General features: G+C 42.3%; 1 protein-coding gene across 1 annotated transcript in view; it reads right to left on the reverse strand.

Moving 5' to 3' along the window:
* Positions 1-3,160: 3,160 nt before the first annotated feature.
* Positions 3,161-20,155, reverse strand: part of LOC8033894 (tudor and KH domain-containing protein) — a 59,997-nt gene continuing 43,002 nt past the window's right edge. The window contains exon 4 of the mRNA XM_029970197.4: positions 3,161-4,079. Within this exon, the coding sequence (XP_029826057.2) occupies positions 3,408-4,079 (672 nt within the window). The 3' untranslated portion in view covers positions 3,161-3,407. The remainder of the gene's footprint in view (positions 4,080-20,155) is intronic.

Consider the following 20,155-nt stretch of genomic DNA (forward strand, 5'->3'; position numbering starts at 1 on the left):
ATCAGCTTGAAGCAGCACGAACGGCCAGGTTCTTTTGCTGTTAGACGTTAGAAAGGCGGGCGCCAGCGTACCCGATTGCCGGCCGCGCGCCTCGCTGCACACAAGTGACGTCACGCTTGGGCGGCGGGGAAAACTGGGGAAAAACTAGGGAGAACGATGTTTCGGTTTCGGCAGCAAACAAAATATCACTTTTTTAATTAACTAGAGTGAATTTGGGAGAGCGACATAGCATTTCGGAATCAGGAAGCCATCCGCATTCAGATTAATTATGCCTTTAGATTAGGTAGCCCAAAATGTCGGCGGAGTTCTCCTTTAAAGGACCCCTTAAAAATGTTTTTTTAACAGTCTGGTTGGGACACGCGTGTCAAAAAATTAATTTTACGCGATTCTCTTAGACCAATATTGACGACGCGTGACGCGATTTAGTTGGCAGGCACCTCCTTTCCGTTTGTTTTCTCTCTCGGCATTTCGGGCGCATGGAGGAGAGGTGGATCGCCTTCACGTTGAGGTGGAAAGGGCGAATTACCATTCCGTGACGTCATGAACTTCGCGCTCAGAATTTCAAATAAATCTCCCGCTGCCAAGATTGCTCTGTAAGGGTTTTTTTTTTTCGCATAAATTTTATCTTTTGACACGCGTGTCCCAACCAGATTGTTTAAAAACACTTTTTTTTTCTTTTCAGGGGCTCTTTAAACGCAAGTTTTCTATACCTAGTTGAAAAAGAGTCGTTCAGACACCCTTTTCCTGCACCACAACTTTCTTTCTCTTAAAACTTTTGGACCACACGACACTTTTTGTGTTTAGTTCCCTCTCTAAAGCTTTTCCCGAATTCCCTCGTTAATCCTTAAAATGCCCTGGAAACGTGTTAAAATTCCCATTTCCCTTTTCACCGAAATTCACACTGGAAATTCCCTGAAAAAGGGAAAATTCCCTGCATGGAACATCACTGCCACGAAACTGGCCGAAACAGCGAGGCCCAACGAAGGAGGTTATATTTTAAAACTTCTGGAGTGGCGGTGGCGCTGCGGAGCTGACGCCAAAAACGGCGACGCCGCCATCTTACTAAAGGTAGAAAGCGGATTTTACTAAAGATAGAAAACGAGCCTTAAGCGGCTTTTGAGTCCTCCAAAACAAATAAATAAAAATCAGTTTTGTTTTTCTTTTAATCAGCCCCAAAAGCAATGGAGCACTGCTACTGCCGCTTCGAACGCCGCTTCGTTTCACCTTTAGTAAGATGGCCGCCGACCGGCAAAACTGGCTTCACCCGGTCGCATGGGAGATCGGGAGACCGCCACTCCAGAGGTTTTAATATAACCACCTTGGGCCCAACACGCCAAACCAACGTCCAACGTGCGCCGCCGAGCACATGAACAAAGGCTTTGGGTTTTGGATTGGTTTTGGATCCGTGGCCACCGGATAGACGAATAGTAAAAACTAGGGGTGTCGCGAACCGGCCGGGGTTCGAGGTCGACCAGGTTCGACTTTTTCGAACTTTTAGTGGAAAATTCGACGAACCTTGTATTGAGGTTCGACTCGTGTGCGCATGCGCGACAGTCTGGCCAGTTGGCTTCGGATTGGATGGTGATGGCTAAGGGATGAATTAATGGCAGCGCTGATTGATTATTTCAGTTAATACAGTACAAAAAAAATTAAGTTATCAACTTCTTCAATGATTAGAATTAGTTTCTTTTAATTGCAACTGTATATAAAAGAAAAGCCTTTTCATAAAAAAAAATTCTCCAAACCTAGACATGCTTGTATCAAGGTCTGGCCACACTGTCCACAAAGTCGAACCGGTCGAATCTGGTGAAAAGGTCGAAGGTTTGTCGAACCGGTTCGACCAGTCGAACCCCGAAAATTCGACCTAAAAATCTGGTTCGACAAAAGTTTGCGACACCCCTAGTAAAAACCACAGTGCTGCCATGGACAGCACCTATCGACCTCTTGTGGCTGTGAAAAGTACCGCCAGCAGCAATTAAAAAAAAAAAAGATTACAAAACAAATATTTTTCTTTCGTACAATTTAAAGCAAAATTTGTAAAATCGAAAAATTTGTCCCAATTCATACATTTTACAAAAAATTCGGAAGAGTTGGCAGGTATCACAAGTACACCACGTTTTCATACGTGCCTCCCTGTGATTTACGAATAGCGATAGCCCTTGCCTGCACAACGGGTAGCTGGCATCTCACCTCCTCCTCCTCCCCTCCTCGTGACGTCACATGTGGTCATTATAGGAAACATCCCATAATGTAACATGCCATTACGTCGACGATGGCGACGCCACTCAAAAAGCTGCGCTCTAAAAAGAAACCTTCATCTTTTTCGGGAGGGAGGGGGGTGGGAACGAGGAGAGGGAGAGTACTTGGGTGCTTGATCGCCCACAAAGATCAAGACGAGGAGACCAGAGTTCACGAAACGAACGAACGAACGAGCGAGCCGACCCCCAGCAGGTTTGTGATATATTCAATTCATTGAAATAATGTAATTCATGTAAACATTAGGAGCTAACCATGGTCACTACAAGAGCCTCCTTCCACTCTGAAAGCTTTGCACGATGCAGTACTTTTCCATCTAAACCACTGTTCTCACACCATTCGAAAGCATGGTTACGGGTGTCACATAATTCAATTATTTTTATTTATTTATTTTGAACATTCTTCTAGCCGTGAGCCCAAAGTAGGTGGGCAGGCACGTTGAGGGTAAAAGCCGCTTCAAGTACTAAGATATTATCGAAAAAAACATACATTCACGCTACTTAAAGCATCCGTTTAAAGGCAGTTTCATTTTGTCCATGTTCCTAAAAGTCCTAAGAGAACCTTGGTTTAAAAGTATTGATTGGTTCTGTGTGCACTCCATGAGGAAATGGATGCACAGACTTTTTCATGTGGCCAGCTATATAAAAGTCAACTTTAAAATCTGAAAACCTAGGCTTTGGACATTTATAAACGAAAAACTGACACCCATGCCATCTCCGAGACATAACTCTTCCAAAAGATCAGATTACATTAAAATCTAGCTATACTAAATGTATGTAAGAAAAGGGATGCACTTATAAAATTGTCTTGGAACATCACACTCACCTCTGCCCCAAGAATTGAGTAGGTAGAAGATATCTTAGAGGTACTGAATTAGTTTCGAAGTAGCAAAAATTGGCCACAATGCTAACACACATTGTTTTATTGCTGCAAAGTATCACTAGTGAACAATATACACAACAAATTCTGTGGGTTTTCACTCAGCAAATAGGCTCATATAATTTACAGAAGAGGAAGACCAACAGCTCCCAAGAACCAAATAAATGCCACTATTAAACACCAACGCACCAAGCTTAAAGTTCAGAAACAAGGCTGCGACGCTCGCAACGAAAAAAGTACTAGTCGGGTCTCCTAACACGATTACCGTTAAATTACATGGCCGGGACAGCGAACCCCTGTCTGAGCAACTCTTTCGCAACGTTTATGTCTTCCGAACCGTTTGTGTCCATGAGCTCCAGCTGGTACATAAAACCCGGCCCGCCGTCCTCTCTCTTGCTGCGACCCACTACTTTGGCCATCATCACTTTCCACTTGGCTGCGTGAGTGAGCAATTCAAACAGGTCGATCGCTTCGTCTTTCCATTTGGTCCCATCCTTCGGCTGGACACCACTCAGAGAGCATTCGATGGCTTGGAACGGGAGCAAGCGATACTCCTCAGCAAGGGTGCAAAGTTCTTTCACCTTGAACTTGCCGGTCTCGCCAAAGTCAACATAGTGAATCTTGACCTCGGTTTCGTCGGCGGAGTAGTCGCTCTTTTTGACGGCGATGACGCGGGCTCGGTACCAGGAGTCGTCTTGGACGAAGCGTGATGCGAGGACATCTCCAACCGAGGGTGAGGCTACCGGGTGGGAGTCCCGATTCGCCTCTTGCCCGTAAAAGTTGGTCATATCCGTGACCAGCTTGTCAAGTGTGGTCGACTGGGTGCCGACCAGCTGGACCCAGAAGGAAGACGGACTCTCCAGGGTGGAGATGAAGACCTCGATGAAACCGTCCTGGGAGGTTGCCACCAGCTCCTCCTGTTGGTACGGTGCCTCCTTGCTCTCCTGGACGAGAGCGGAAAATGAATAAACGGCATTAAGGTCGAGCGCGTTACCAACTGTACGACAAACCATCCGAAAAAGCAGGATACATTCCAATACACAGGCCTTGAAGCCTCTGCAACAGCTTTACCGAAATCCCCAACATCAGTGTTCACGGAAGGGCCAGTTGATGCATAATCTACTTCTACAGGGTTAAAATAAAGCGATTTATACCTCGCTTGATTTATACCCATGAGAGATGTACACGTTACCGCAAAAAAGTAACTAAATACCGTTACTCGTTACTCGCTTAAAAAGTAACTAAATATGTTACTCGTTACTGATTCTCAAAAAGAATGCATTACTTTACCTCCAAATGAAGCAATTTACTTTTCTCGTTCCTTTGACGACCAAATACACAACTGCTTTTGTTTCATGCTTTATTGTTTTCTTTTCAGTAGTCATTGCACTTAAGCAGTAGCTGCCTCCAAGTTTTCATAAGTTGTTTCTCCGCTTTCTTGAGAATACATCTCCGGTAACGCTGAAGAGTCATTCTACTCCTACTGACGCGCCCAAAGGAGTGGCAGCGTTGTGCTTCAGAAAGAGCTGGGGAATCAAGGATTTCCCTTTCACTTTTGTTCTCTCGGCACCTAAAGTTTGAAGGTGACAATGGGTTCTGTGCTTTCCCGTGTTGGTAATCTCTGGGTTTACATTCGGTCTGTACACGATTCTAGAAGGTTAGACGAAATAACCTTATTGTGTTTGCTGGGTGAAGGACATTCCCAGCTGTAGTGTTTGACTGACATGTTTAACAAGAAATGTTGCTATCTGTCATACTACAGTGTACTAGAATACTTGGGTAGTGTTGGGACCGGAGCGGCTCGGCAACGGGAGCTCGTGAGGACGCGTGTATTGGCAGTTTGCGGCGGCGCTGTAGTCGAGTTATCCGGCTCGCACAGCCCGACTTTTTTTTTCTTTTTTTCTTTTTTCTCCTTGAGCGGTGCATGTAGCGAAAGCTAGGAGCGCGAGCTCAAAGCGTTGACAGCTGCCCTTGGTGCACGGGAGCTCGTGCCGCCGAGATGTGCCCTAAAGCAAGGAGCTCGCGCTTGTAGCCTTTCCTGCGGTACAACACAAGGTGAAACAGAGTATAGGGCACGTAAAAAAAATCGGTATTTTCAAATCTTTATTATTTTTTTTTTTTTTTTAATTTTTGCGGTAGGCAAAGGGTTAATGAAATGTTTGATGGGCCATGTTGCAATTGCAGCTTTAAAGGGAGCCATCATTTAAGGCCAACTTGATTTAAAAGTTCGCAAACAAACAACGAGCTTTGAGCGAAAGTAACAAGGCGTTCGTTTTTATTGTGTTTGTCCATCCATTTTCGTTTCTTCCTCAAGCTTAATTATCTCTACCAACCCGCTCGTTCTGTCCCGAGATATTCATCGCTAAAATTTTGCCTTTCTTCACTTAATTAAAAAAACTGCGCGCTGAAAGCGCGAATGAGGTTGTGCTGATATTGATGCGTAGAAGAATGACGCAGGATGTTTCTGTCCCCTCGTCACTAAATCGACAGCGTTTCTTCGGTGGACTCGCCGGCGCCACAGATCAAGACGACTAAGTTACTATTCTACGTATTATTTTCATAACGCGGTTTCTGAATCAAGCGAAGAAAGGCAAACCTTTATGATTAATTTAGCGAACCTCGTTGCCTTTTCGCGAATTGTCGAAATTGTATTTGCCTTTAATAATGACTCCTTTTAAAACTGCAATTGCACCATGGCCAATTAAGCCGTTAATAAACAAGTTAACTAACAGATCTTGGTTCATTATTAAACATTGCAACGGTTATTATACACCCATTCATTGTCCACCAAACCCTACAGATATAACGAAAGACGGCATCCACATATCTGCCACATTCTTTTTTTGTAAAATATGTAAAGTTCTGTAAAGAATAAAACAAAAACCCCCTGAATGTCTGCGTGAACCAGATACGCCCCCTGTGGAACCATGGGTGTTTCCCTTCGAATACCCAGCTCAGGCGAGACTTACCTGGTTGTCAGAAAGCAGCTGTCGGTTAAATGTATTGTTGTGAGCGTGTAGGTTTCAGATGGTTTACCCTCAAGAGGATAATGCGCTGCATATTGTAACCATGTATGCGCTGCACATTGTAGCCAATATTTCAATGCCGTGCTGTAAACTATTACAACTTTTTCCTTGCCTGATCTACGTGTGCTCATGTTTTCTGCTCAAAATGATGTGAAATAGTTTCTTGCTTTCTTTGAATCTTATAAAGCATTACTTGTTCAGCCCACATTGTCTCAGTTTTTGGACTTAAAGGGCAACTCCGCTCAATTCCGAAACATTTAGGCTTCCATGTAATTCACATTCACAAAGCACTACTAAACAACTCTACGTCTTCGGATTCGCGAAATGTGGAATATTATTTGTGTAATCCTAATTTAAACATCAGCAGATACCGAAACCGAAACTTTGGTTGCGTCAGGCAACATTGGTCTCGGGTCGTCAGAGTCATGGCACGTCACGTCGAACCACGTGGTCTTGTGACGTTCGGGAGGGAGCAAGAAACTGAGCGAGGTCTTTTCTTTTTTTTTTTTTTTATTCGACGCGCGCAGGTCGCTTTGCATGGCGTGGACGGTGATGGCCCGGGGGCGAGGGGAAAGGGGAGAAGACGAAAGAGGAGAAAAGGAGCGGAGAAACAGACCGATAAGCGCGCAGGGCAGCGCATCCCAGGCGCATCCGTGTTACGGTGATCACGTGAACGCCCGGTCAGCCAACACCGGGAGGAGAAGCTCATGACGTTATCGTTCAATTTCGCTCTGAGAAGTAAAAACAAACAAAACGTGAGAATGACGTATGCATGCCTCTGACGTAGTGGCTCAACGTTGGCCGCTCCATTTCCGTGGCCTTGACTGCGCTGGTGATTGCGCCTCGCACCGCACGCTAGAGTTGGCAGATTTCGGCGACTTGGCTTGCTTGAAGGCTTGCTGGCCAGTTTGTTAAATATATAAACGGAATTAGATCGTAATATTTGACATGGGGTCTTCCTATATGATACTGAAGAGGGCTACATAGTTTTCTAAATATCAAAAATGAAGCGGAGTTGCCCTTTAAGTTAAATGTTAAAACGCGTGATAAAAATTGTCACGGCTTATAAGCCATTTCTTACAAGTGAACGTCGGGTGATTCTCGGATGGTCGTGGCAGCCACGAAGAAATAGAAGATTCTCACCCCAATGCGACCGTCGCTTGGGTGGTTCGTCGCATAAATGGACACAAGAATGAGTGACAAGTGAAGCGAGCTGATTAAGGTCAAGAAAAAGAAGACGGGCAGAAAAGAAGACAGAGAAGTTAACCTGGGGTATTAAAAACATACTAAAACAATCTCGAACTTTAGTATGTGCTGCTTCGTTCCGTTATAAAGTAAGATAGGAAAAAAAAAAAAAAAAAACGCTTCCGAGTTTTAGATATTTCTTTCAAATATCTAATGTTCGGCATTTGAGACCAAGGAAATGGGCATTTCATTTAAAATGCTCACCATCCGACAAACCGAAACCGCTCCTTTAAAGTCGCAACTGTTTTTATGTAAAGGAAGGGTAATGTAGCTTGTACCGTCCAATACATTGAAGCATCATGTTGCTAACGATCGTGCCACTGCGTAATTGATGCCGCGGTACGACCGCTGGCAGGTCGTAGCTGTATCAGAAATCCTACATGCACTCCACCAAAGCGGCACCAAAGATTCATATTTTCACGCGTGCAGCCGCGCATGCGCACACCTTCCGGATAAGGCGCCGGACGCGACACCTGTCGCGATCAATACCACGCGCTTCAGGCGAGCCCCTTCGGTCCCAACACTACCCAAGTATTCTAGTACACTGTAGTCATACTGTTGTTGTTTTTCGGGTTGCCCACCTTCCTTTTTCGTAATGGGGCTATTCACTAGACGCCATATTTGAAGCCATGTTTAGAGTGCATGGCCAGAACGAGCTCCCATTAAAAGGCTGCTAAGATCGGCAATGTTGATGGTGCAGAATGCACGTTGCAAAAGAACTGTGGAAGCTAGCTATCAGCACGTGCTCAGCAGGTGTGCACACAGCACACCTGCTGTGTGCACACCAGCATTAATGAATATTCCCTGCAGGCACATACTCAGGTTAGAATTAAAACCAGACTGTTTAAACGGTGTTGTACACGTTACTCCTCAAAAGTAATGAGATACCGTTACTCATTACTTGGCCTCAAAAGTAAGTACTCGTTACAAAAACAAAAATTAACTAGGTAGAAGTAACTCATTACTAGTAGCACATTACATACATGTCTGATGCCCACCCAATGGTTTACAGAATAGGTATTTTCTGAACTACATTCTCATGTTACCGAGGGCATGGATACAGCAAAGACAAGTTCCAGCACTTACCTTCGCACTTATGGCTAGTTCACGCATGCATCCCAGTGCCAACCGTAAAATACCGCGCATCCGCCCATTCCACACTAAGCGCCCATCCCCAAATTCATAAGATCTGAGAAAATATGCACAGTACATTTATATGTAAAATTGATGACCGGCCAAGCGCCCATCCCCCATTTTTTCGCGATTATCTCTAAATTTTGAGTGGGCGCTTGTCCGGTATTTTACGGTAATCAAATCAGACTGATCTTCCATAACTCGGCTTCTAGTAAAGATATTCAATATCTGATTGCATATATGAAATAAGTATGATATGTGTTATATCAGTGTATAATATAAGTATTCTTTTATAAATAAGAATATTACTCTAACGCCCCTCCCCCCTTAAGCTTAAAAAAAAAACAAAAAAACCTGTATATCATGTAAACATTTCAGTAGTTATATTAAATATAAGCGTGTTGTTTTGGCAACCCGACCGTAATTGATTAATTTCGCAACCAATGTGATAAGCTATGTATTATCAAATTATTTTATGACCTGCTGCTTAATTTGAAAGTATATAGGCAATAACATTACTTTCAAGATTTCTATGCATTTAGTTTGTTAAATCACTATATTGGAACAAGAATGACAGAAATAACAGACACAATACACGTAAAAGGAACGTTTCAGATTCAATGCCATTTTTTAAATGAAAACTCAAGTAGTACCAGAGGCCATTCTTGTCCCGACGCTTGAATACATCATCTTGGAAAGTCAAACTTCCGCCAGCTTTGATCAGTCAGTTAAGTAGGCATGGGAGTGACATATATGTTTAGAAAAAAAAAAGGCTGGCATGTTTATTGATAGTCTTGGCCTGTTATGAAGGAAGAGTGGTACTCACAGTGCATTGTGTAAGGCTTCATCAGCCCAAAAGTATTATCGATCATGCTCACGTCCGCACGTTTCGAAGTTTGTGGAAGAATGTTGAGCGAACTTCCCTCCCTGGGATTTATTAGCTGAACGTTGGCACATTTCAAAAGACAAAAACACCACAACCATTGATTTAGCAAGAATTGGCCAACCGAGTAAGGTATTTCATTTCATTTGACTTATTTTTTCTCGAGGCCTGAAGTCACTACAGAGAGGAGCGAGTTTTAACACAAAAATATAGGAGTATATGAGTGATCAAGGCAAAAATGAGAACAATGGCTAAAAAACAAAAAAAAAAATTAGTAATCACAATTTTAAAATCAGCAGCTTCAGTTATTGAGACTGTGGGTGCAGAAAGGAAAGTCCAACCTATTTAGGTTTGAGGAAGAAAACAGGCATTACGAGGAGGTGTTACAATGGGGGACGCCTACCTTTAACTGGTGATATGTTTGTGATGATATGTAAGATGGTTCTATAAACAAGGTTTCCCGGAGTGGAGGATTAGAGTGAAAAATGTAGTGAAAAAAACATAAACGAGATAATTATGTACGAAAAGAGAGGTTAGGTAACGATAGAGATGCGCTCATAGTGGGGACGCTGGCTGTGCAATGATCGTTCGAAAGAATGAAACATGCGAAACGATTCTGGATGGCCTTAACAGCAGATGCAACGGTGATGCTGGGGTCCCAGATAGAGGCTGCACATTCCAGTTTAAAGCAAACTAAAGTTTTGTATAAAAGAAGCTTTAGAGACACAGGAGTTAGCAAAAAGTTTCTTTTGAGATAGTCGAGTAATTGATTAGCAATTTCAGTGATATAATTGACATGGATATTCCAAAAGAAGTTATTGGCTAGATGAACCCCAAAATTATTATCGGAGGAAACAGAAGCAGAATTGAATTATTAATTTAGTGGAAGGACAGGTGTTATTTTGATGGTACGCTCTCATAGTCTGCATTTAGAAATGTTGAATTCCATGAGCTAATCTGCACACCAATGAGTGACATTATTGATATTAGTTTGAAGGACGGAGATATCAGAATCCTTAAGCATTCATTTATGAATAACACAACCGTCAGTATATAGGCTTATGAAAGAGACAGATGCAGAAGTACAGAACCTTATGGGCAGAGTGTAGAACCAGAACCGAACCGAAAACCGGAACCTAATTATTATTTTTAGCCTAAACAGAACTGAACCAAACTGAAATCTGCAATGCCATTTTGGAACTGAACCAGAAAAATATAATGGTAACCAATTAAAAAAAAAATCATGGTAGCTTTTTTTTTTTTTTTGCTTTTTTTTTGTTTGTTTTGTTAGTATCACAAAATTAATATTCGAGAATAAGAAATAGGAGCTGTATTCCTATGTATTCATCCAATCCTTATATTCAAAACTGCAATGTATGAGGAAATGTGGGATTTTGTGGCACTTTTGTATTGGCAATATAAATAATCATGTATCACATGCTCACGTGATGTAATGGTGTCACGACACGGTGTCAAGTAATGTCACGTCACGTGGCCCAGTGACATTTCATGACATCGTCACGTGACTCACTGCATCAAGTCAATTTAAATTAAAGACATCACTAGATTTATTAGTGTTGTTGGCACCGTGACGTCACATGACATCACGACTTTGCACCGCGAGTCACGTGGCATTGTGACATACTCGATTGTCATGAGCCCGAGTCGAGTGATCAGGTTCATCACAATCAGCATCGTCAAACATTCGGGTAATGGCTTATGTTCAGTCGATGACGAGAATAGCCAAACTCTAACAATGTCTGAAGCTCAGCTAATGCTCTATACTTTGCTAATCCCAGTGCATGACTATGATAAACACTGACAGTATATAATTAGCGTCATGTCAAGTGGCTGTTTGTTCTAATTCCTAGTTCAGGGGTTCTCAAACTGGGTTCCGGGGAACACAGGGGTTCCACGAGCTGGTCTCATGGGTTCCGCGAACACCCAAATTGCCACCCCCCCTCCTCCCCCTAATCCCCCCTCCCCCGCCGCAGGCTGCGCGGCAGGACCATGCAATTCATTTCACTTTGTACTGACACCGCGACTGATATGGTGGGGATATATGGGAAGCAACACAAGCAAAATTGCCTACAATTGTGCATCTGTTGCTTCTCGGTCGGCAAATATAGAAGAGGGGGGGGGGGGGGGGGGGGGGGGAGCAGTGTTCCGTAGCAGTTTTTGAGGCTTCCTGGGGTTCCGTGAGACCAAAAAGTTTGAGAATCCCTGTCCTAGTTGATGAAGGGAAAGCATTTTTTTCCCTTTATTTTTGCTGTGTTTGTTATTGCGTGGAGAGAAAAACTGGAAGGTGTTTTTGCAAGTTATAAACGTGAGGGATTAGTTTTGGGCCGTATTTATTGAAAGTACAAAAAATGTTGAATGACTTATTTTACATGTACTGATCACTGAGGCATTTAAACCTGTTTTCGTTGTTGCTGAACTGCCCCAGAAAGTTGTCCCGGAAAATAGAAACATTAAAAGGACTAAATGTGCCTTATGAATCCGACGTTAATTAGAACTACAAGTGTGTACGGGAGGGATACCTGAAAAGAAAGATCCTAGTGACCTTGGAGGGACAGCTGAAAGTTGGCAGCCGCTCTGTCTCACAAGTGTATTGTTCTGAAGTTATTCCCAAAGCTTTGAGCACCTTTGTATTTTGTTTATAAACATCACAATATTTTGTGCACAGACTAAAAGCAATGAAGGATTACTGTTAACATGTGACACAAACATAAGTGTCAAGTTAACACCCAAACAATAAATTAATTCCTACGAAAAAAAAAAAAAAATATCAGGAGCAACGGAAAAAAAGAAAGGGGGATGGGGGTGGGGGGGGGGGGGTGTAGTTTTGTATTGTAAAGGTTCCTCCGCTCCGCATCCTCAGCACAGACCAGCAAGCGTGAACCCTTACCACTTTTTTTCGCAAAAAACAATCTTGCGACAAAGCGTGTTTCGTGGTGCCAGATGCTTGCGCCGTTGCTCATGACGCTGCACCAAGGCAAAAATTATTTGTGTGTATAAAATATATGACTTGCACTAAACACGAATCTTGCGCAGCGTGCATTTTCACCACCGGATTTTATTTTCTCAGCCAGAACAAACTGCAATGACCACCAGCATATAGTGTGATGACGTCACATGTGAACCATGTTAAACAGTTACCTAAGTTTTCTGGTGAAATGCAATGTTTGCAACACAAGCAAAAGTAGATGTCCAAATTGGAAAGTTAGGCAGTACATACAGCAGTCTCAGAATGATATGTGGCAGTCTAATAAAATGTTAGACCGGATGACAAATAAAGCAGAATCGTAGATTAAGGGCCCAAAACAAGTGCACATAAAACTGAATACAGTCGAATCTCGCTAATTCAGACTCGAGGGGGACCGAAAATTTGTTTGAATAAAACAAATTTTGAATTACCGGGAGTTTCCTTTCATAGAGAGCTATAAGATGGAACCTGCATCTTTGTTTGAATTATCCGCAAGTTTGAATTAAGAGAGTGTGTATTAATGAGAGTCGAGTGTATAACATTATCCTCTTGAGGCACTATTTCGCAAAGTTTCGAGTTTATGCAAGTTTATGCCCAAATAGGATTTATATTAGGATTAAAAATGTTTTCGTCTGTTTTTTGTGGTATTAATGGGTAATTAGGAATACCATTAAATCTCCATATATTTGTTTTTGCAGTAAAGCATCGTGTATCGGATCGCTTCGTAGAACACCATTCATTATCCCTCCCTTTCTGAACATTTGTGTGTTTGCCTTCAGATCTATCATGAGAGCACAATGTCCTTTTTGGCATACCCCGCAATTCTGTGCTTCGCACTGTCAAAGAGCGAACAAAAAATCACACTTCTGCAGAGTGGCTCGACAGCTGGCATATTTTCGAGTATCGTCCTTCCGAGCTGGTCTCAAGTGCTTATGTGAACTTCATACAGTCAAATTTATTGATGACAATAACAAATACTTATTACTGCCTGAAGACATGATAACATAAATAAGGGCTGATCACCCTAAAGATATACATCATAAGCAAATGCACCCCCAAATTATCTGAAAGATTCTCTGGAAATCTTTTCCGGCATTTTTATCCTCAATAGTCAGTACATGTATCAGTGAATTAAGAAAGCCTTAAAAAAAGTTTTGGTTTTGAAGCCGATTTAAATATAGACGTGTTCCTGACACATAAATAAATTTTCAGAGACATAGAAGTCTGTTATTGCCCTTTTTATGTGATGGACAGCAATTCTGTGTGTCTGTAAACTGGACAAAAACAAAGTACACAGGGGTGCGTGGAGGAAATATGATGATTACACATGCATACAACCAGAAAGTGATTAACTAGATAGCTGCCCCCTCGAGTAGAGCATGAAGTACTACTTTGTTCTATTTAACAAAAATCATCAATTGGCAAGGGTGATGCTAATATGCAAATTGAATTGACCAGCATACTGTCAGGAACATACATCAATAGCCAGGCTATGCCTATTTATACTGTATAAAAATCTTTTTACTTGGGTATGGACTATTTTAGGCCAGATTCAATGTTAATATGAAGGTGCTTATAGATTAGAGTGAACAATTTTGATCACTCCTTCGTGCATCATTATTCGCCTGCATCACGGTGCTGCGTCTAAACAGTGATGGTTAAAAAAAACAAGCGTCGTGATTGCCGCTCAGTGTTTCTGTAAAAAGTGACTGAAAGCGCTTGTGCTAAAACTCTTGAGACATTTTGGAAATATTATGGCTTTTAGCTCAGTTGCATCGTCGTCATATACAATGTGAAACATATTTTGTAAACTATATTTCACGATATATATGGCGATCAGGTGCTAATTTCACAATTTTATGCACTGTAATTAATTCCTTTGTTCAAGAGCACAGCTACAATTCAACTTTTAAGCTCCTACGCAAAGTTGTACCAATCACGGGTATTTTCTGCAACCTACCACACTTCGTGACAACCTTTCAATTCAGGTAAATTATATGTGACTGACGTAAACAAAAGGATCTTGATTCAAATAAACACAACATTTTGTAAGTTAATCTAGATTTTTTTAGTGTTGCGACGAAATTAAATAAGGATTTCTTATTTTTGGTACCACTAAATAAAAGTGCATTGTACGGACGACAAAAAACTATATACCTACTAGTTACTCGTCTCACGGTATAAATAGTGCCTATAATCACCACTAGGCAGAAAATATATTCTCTATTTAGCGGTTCAAACTGGTTCGAATAGTTATTTTTGCTCCTCGAAACTGAACCGGAGCTGAACCAAAACCTGTAACCCCGAACCTGAACTGATAAAACTTTCAGTTCAAAACTTTGCTTGTGAGACACTAGAGCTGACGTGCGAAAGTGATGAATTGGTTCCTTAAAGGGCAACTCCGCTTCTTTTCCAGTAGTGCAAAACTATACAGTTCTCTTTGTTATCATCTACAAAACCCCCATGGCAAATATTACGACTGAATTCCGCCTAGAAGTTCATTAAAATCGCTGTCAAAGTTTGACAAGCACGAATCCGCTGGTTTTGGATGAGACGTGCGGGCCATACAACACTGCCCGGCTGCATTTCCGCTTCCTCCAAATTCCTTCTCCTGGCACGTCCGTTACGTCATCAAGCATGTACAGCTTCGTTGTTTTTTTTTAATTTTTTTTTTTTAATTTTTTCAATTTTGTTTTTGTTTTTTCCCGGGGAGAGCACGGGTGGCGCCAGCGCCGTGAGAGACGTGAGTGACGCGCTCGGCCGGCCCGGCGCTCGACTATTGATACTACTGATAGGCCCATCGCCTCGTTGAGCGCGGCTTGAAGAGGAGGAGAGGGAAGCTGCTTTTGTAAGAATTTTGATTGACAGGTTAATCTTCTATAATCTTCTGGGAGGAAAATAGCGACGCCTGTGCTAATCCAGGAGGCACAAAGGAGGATCCTGATAAGAGGGGAGCTCCTTCTTCCCCTTGTATATCACGTGGGTGTACATGCTTAGTGATGCCGAATATACAATGTTGTCCGGCTTTGCCACCGTTTCGGTTTCGGTTTGTGATCATGGCTAGAGTGAAATTACACGAAAAATATTTTATTTTTCGCGAAACAAAGGATTGGGGATTGTTTTTGAGTGCTTCAAAAAGCAAAATCGGCCACTATCTCAAAATTTTTGAAATTAAGCGGAGTTGCCCTTTAAGGCCTAAACAAATTGGGTGCGGTTTGTTAGAAACAATTCTATCCAAGCGAGTAAATTATAGTTTATGTTTAGGTTACAAAGTTTATGAAAAAACAGCTCGTAAGGAACCTTCTCGAAAGCCTTAGAAAAATCTAGAAATATCCAGACGTTCCTTGAACCCCAGTCAAGATTGGCGTAAAAGTCATGAGGGAAAGTTAGAAGTTGGGTCTAACATGAATAAAATTTACGGAAGCCGTGTTGTGCAGAGGCGTAAAAAGAGTTTGCATCCAAAAAGTTAATAAGCTTGGAATAAATTACAAGCTCAAATATTTTGCACGGAATGCTGCCTTTGTGCAGAGGAATCACCTTCCCCACTTTCCAGTCTCCTGGTAGTATTTGTTGAAGTGATGGTAAATAGCTAGAATAAGATGATGCTAGAATAAATTTTAGTATTCTTCAAAAACTTCGCATTAATACTATCAATGTCTACAGTAGTTAAAGCTTTAAAGAACCCCTGAAAAGAAAAAAAAATTTTTTTTTTTTTAAGCAGTTTGGGTGGGACCTGCGTGTAAAAAAATAAATTTTATGCTAAATGTTTTTTTGCTTTTTTTAGCCATATTGATAGCGAGAAATTTATTTGAAATTCTGCGCGCGACGTCCATGACGTCACAAGTCATTCCGGAATTACCATCTCGGTCGTGAAGGTGAAGCCATTCCACGTCTCCTCCACGCGCCTGAAATGCTGAGAGAGAAAACAAGTGACGTCTCGCGCCGTCAATTTTGTTCTAAAATTTTTTTTTTTTTAACACGTGTGTACCAACCAGGCGGTTTAAAAAAACATTTTTTTTTCTTTTCAGGGGCCCTTTAAGGTTTCCAAAAATGTTCCCAACACCTTTACAGTCCACAATAACTGAAGACATTTGCAGAATATCACAAACTTAAAGAACTGGATAGCTCGAGCTAGCGGGCATTGGAAAAGAACTTGCAAACACATCCTTCAATGCAGAAGGGCACATGACAACTGGTACATCCACTCCGTCGCCATCTCTGAGCGTTACATCGGCACTGGTAGCGGGATTAATAACTTTTCAAAATTGTTGGGGATTATTTATTAGCATGGATGGTAATGTGATATTAAAAAAGTAGAGTTGGCCTCTTCGACTGATTTTTTGTAGCCCTTGAAGGGACCGTCCAGGAATACTTGAGCTTCCGCAAGTTTTATGTTATTGCCTCATTTGTAGGTCGGGCTACTCAGGGAACAAGCAGTAGCCGCGAGATATTAGCGCATCATACTTTAATTTGATCAGGCAAGAACAATACAACATCTGGTGGCACCCCATTGTGTTCAAAATGCGCACCAGGTGACGTTCTGTGGTTGACTTTGTGAGTGGCAGTGTTGCCAGGAGCAGTCAGAATTTCTTTTATGCAGGCTAAATAAAGTGTATTACTCTGTGAAATATTGTTATTCTTTCAAAACGTCATTTTTATTTAGTGACAAAGGCTTAAAAGAAAAAGAGAAAAAGATGCTTTATATGTGCAGAAATAAAAGAAAAAAAGAAACACTTCTTGAGACGCTTGCTTTCAAGCGGCAGTGGCGGCGGGACCAGTGAACCAGCTTTGCAAACACCCCAGCGCCCCATCAAACCTACTCGGGAATTGCCGTTGGGGCTGTCAGAACAGAACCAGCAGGACGCTCATTTTCGCGGTTTGAATCTGCTGCTCCTGCCATATGTCGTGCGCTAGCTCTTCTCACCGGTCCTCGTGTGTTTTGCGTTGGTTTTCACATCAGTGAATTCAATCCGTGCATGCTACTGGCGTTACCCTGAGAAGCTTCATAGGCCTAACGAGCCAGACACGCTGGCCTGAAATGCCGCCAAAAGATTGAAGCTGGATGACCAGCCAAAGGTAGAGGTAATTAGAATTCTGGATGACCAGCCAAAGGTAGAGGTAATTAGAATTCTGGATGACCTCATGTATAAGCTATGTACGATCATGTGCTAGTCGTATGTGCCTGCAGCCGTTTCCACTCAAAACGACAAATGATCCTTTTCTGCCAACATTTGTGTGACATTTTGGAGAAAATAAATGCTTATTTGAACTCGTTATGCCCATCATTTCCTTCTTTTTTTGAACCTATCCCCGAGCCAAATCGCAGCTTCAATTACATTGATCGCATTGGTACCGATCAGCAGAAGCAGAAAAAATGGGGAGCGGAGTGCGCTAGACCGCGCTGGGCGCGGCGGGTCCAGCGGGTCACCGCTTCGTGGACAACGTTGGCACGATAGTGTCCGGAGCCTGAATCTAGGACGATGCAAGGGACTATAATCACCAGGTAGTGACTATTTCGACATCCACTATTGAAATATCTCAACAACCATTTTGACGACTGTGACGTAACTTTTGTAAAATGTCAAAATAGTGGCCTTATTATTTCGACGTCCCCCTGTCAATGCAGCCATTGCAGTGGTAGCCGTCTCGTGGTTTCGTTCTTTCTAGTTTCTGATGGTGTTGTCGGTGTTGTGTTGTTGCATCGACAGAGTCATGGGTTGCATGCCTGAGACGTTTCAGTCCTAGTTGGCAGTGGAAATGTCTTACTCAGCAGGTGTGTGGGGCTGGCTCCACAGTTGATCCTTTCGGACGTTACATGCCTGGCGGCAATGTTCTTAGCTCTCGCACATCATTTTGGCACGCGTCTCACTTAAACTTTTGAATCTACAACAAAGGTGGGTGAGCTGGATATGCCTCTGTCTTGCCTGCACGTCTTAAATATAAGTGTGTACACTACGTAACACTGAGAAATTTAGCATGCTTTTTGTGCTTCGATATTGTGCGAGCACATCTTCGTATGCTTGCAGCCGCTTAGCATCTGGCTCCTGCTTTATATTTAGGCGGGTTTCAAGAGTTCGTTCTTTAGTACAGATTTTCTTTTTGGTCCATTTGTAATGAGGAAGTTAACTACAAAATGATTGGAACCTTAAATAAAGGTTATAAATGCAAACATTGCCTCCTTTATGTTTCTTGACCTGTGCGCACAAACAAGGATTCTGGCGCGGTTATGACACGACCGTTCAGCTCCCTTTTCTATATAAAACACGTAAAACTAATCGTGAAAAGCTACGGTGCTGCATTCTGTAATGTCGGGCACAACCAAGCAAATGTTACGAGCAGAAAGGTATACTTTGTTTCATGATAACTTGGCAAATTGTCGAGGCTACGGCCTCCGCAATCCACAAGAGCATCGGACAACGTCACGTGATAAGGCTCAATTGTCGAAGTCACCGAGGCCTCATTACCGCCACAGCAACTGCGCCGTCTGCAACAAAAAGTAATTTGAGGATTTTTTTCTTATAACAGCAATTGAACTTGCGCATTTCCTTCTTTAACGAGATTATATAAAAAATAAGAAATAAATATTGACACATTTATTAGTTTCAATTATATTTAAACCAAAGAAGTGATGCCACATCCGTACCTGCTCCCAATATTTTCCTCTTTGTAGCACCGTGGGCATTGGCGATCGCAGCAGTGTAATCAACCGCTTCCGCTCAAGACATTGCACTGGAATTAGTAGCATCCATCATAGATTCCGGGGGTAAATTGAGCGTATGGTTGTCTCATGAACTGTTCCCGAAGATCTCACTACTCTAGCAGACGGCAATGTTATGGCAGTCGACAGTTATCCAAAGTTGGTTGGTTTTGCAGCAGACGACAGCCAGTTCCTTGGCGCAGTGACACACATGCTCCCGTAACGTGGTGTCACGTGCCTCGCTCCCGACGCTCTTATTGGGTTGCGAGGGCCGTACGTAGCCTCCACAGTTCACGACGTTATCGTGAAACAGAGTATAGCTGATGTTATACTTTGCATCCCCCATCACTTAAACATTCATAAAAACTGCAGTCGACTGTACATTTGTTTTCGCAAAATGTGTGTTGAATCGCAACGCCGCCTGCAAGCAAGATGAATTTGTTTGACCACTACTTTTGATCACTTTTCAGTCCAAACTCCAAAGCTCCGAAGTTCTAGGTCTGAGATGTCAAAATAAGGAGGAACAAACAGTTTGACAGGGGACAGAAAAATGATTTTGAAAATATTTTGAACGTAGACGTCGAAATAAACACTACTTGACCACTACGACGACAATGCATACTCATCCTCAACACGACAGCAGTGAACATAACCCGCAGCCAATTGGTCAGCCACTTTGCTCCAACCCTCCAATCAATGAACTGTCCATAATGCAACACGGATCTACAATGTTTTGCTTGTTTTTATAATCTTCATTTGTTTATAACTCCCAAAAAAATTGCATTTCCAGAAAAAAGTATTTCCTCCATGTTCCTACGTTTGATTCAAATTCTGAACCAGCCCAAAAATTACTAGAAAGGCTTCTCTACATTAACGACCATGGCAAGACCATAAAAAAACAATTGGTGGCTTAATTAACTCTAATTGGCAAACTAACTTCTTATCGGTTCTTTTAGCTGGCACATTTTAATAGACCATTTGATAAATCCCCGAAGTGCCCAATCCTGCGCTCGAGGAATCACTTCCCTAGTGATCGGTTCTTTCAACCA

Source organism: Ixodes scapularis, unplaced genomic scaffold (assembly GCF_016920785.2).
Source record: "Ixodes scapularis isolate PalLabHiFi unplaced genomic scaffold, ASM1692078v2 PGA_scaffold2__306_contigs__length_199485367, whole genome shotgun sequence".
Lineage (NCBI taxonomy): Eukaryota > Metazoa > Arthropoda > Arachnida > Ixodida > Ixodidae > Ixodes > Ixodes scapularis.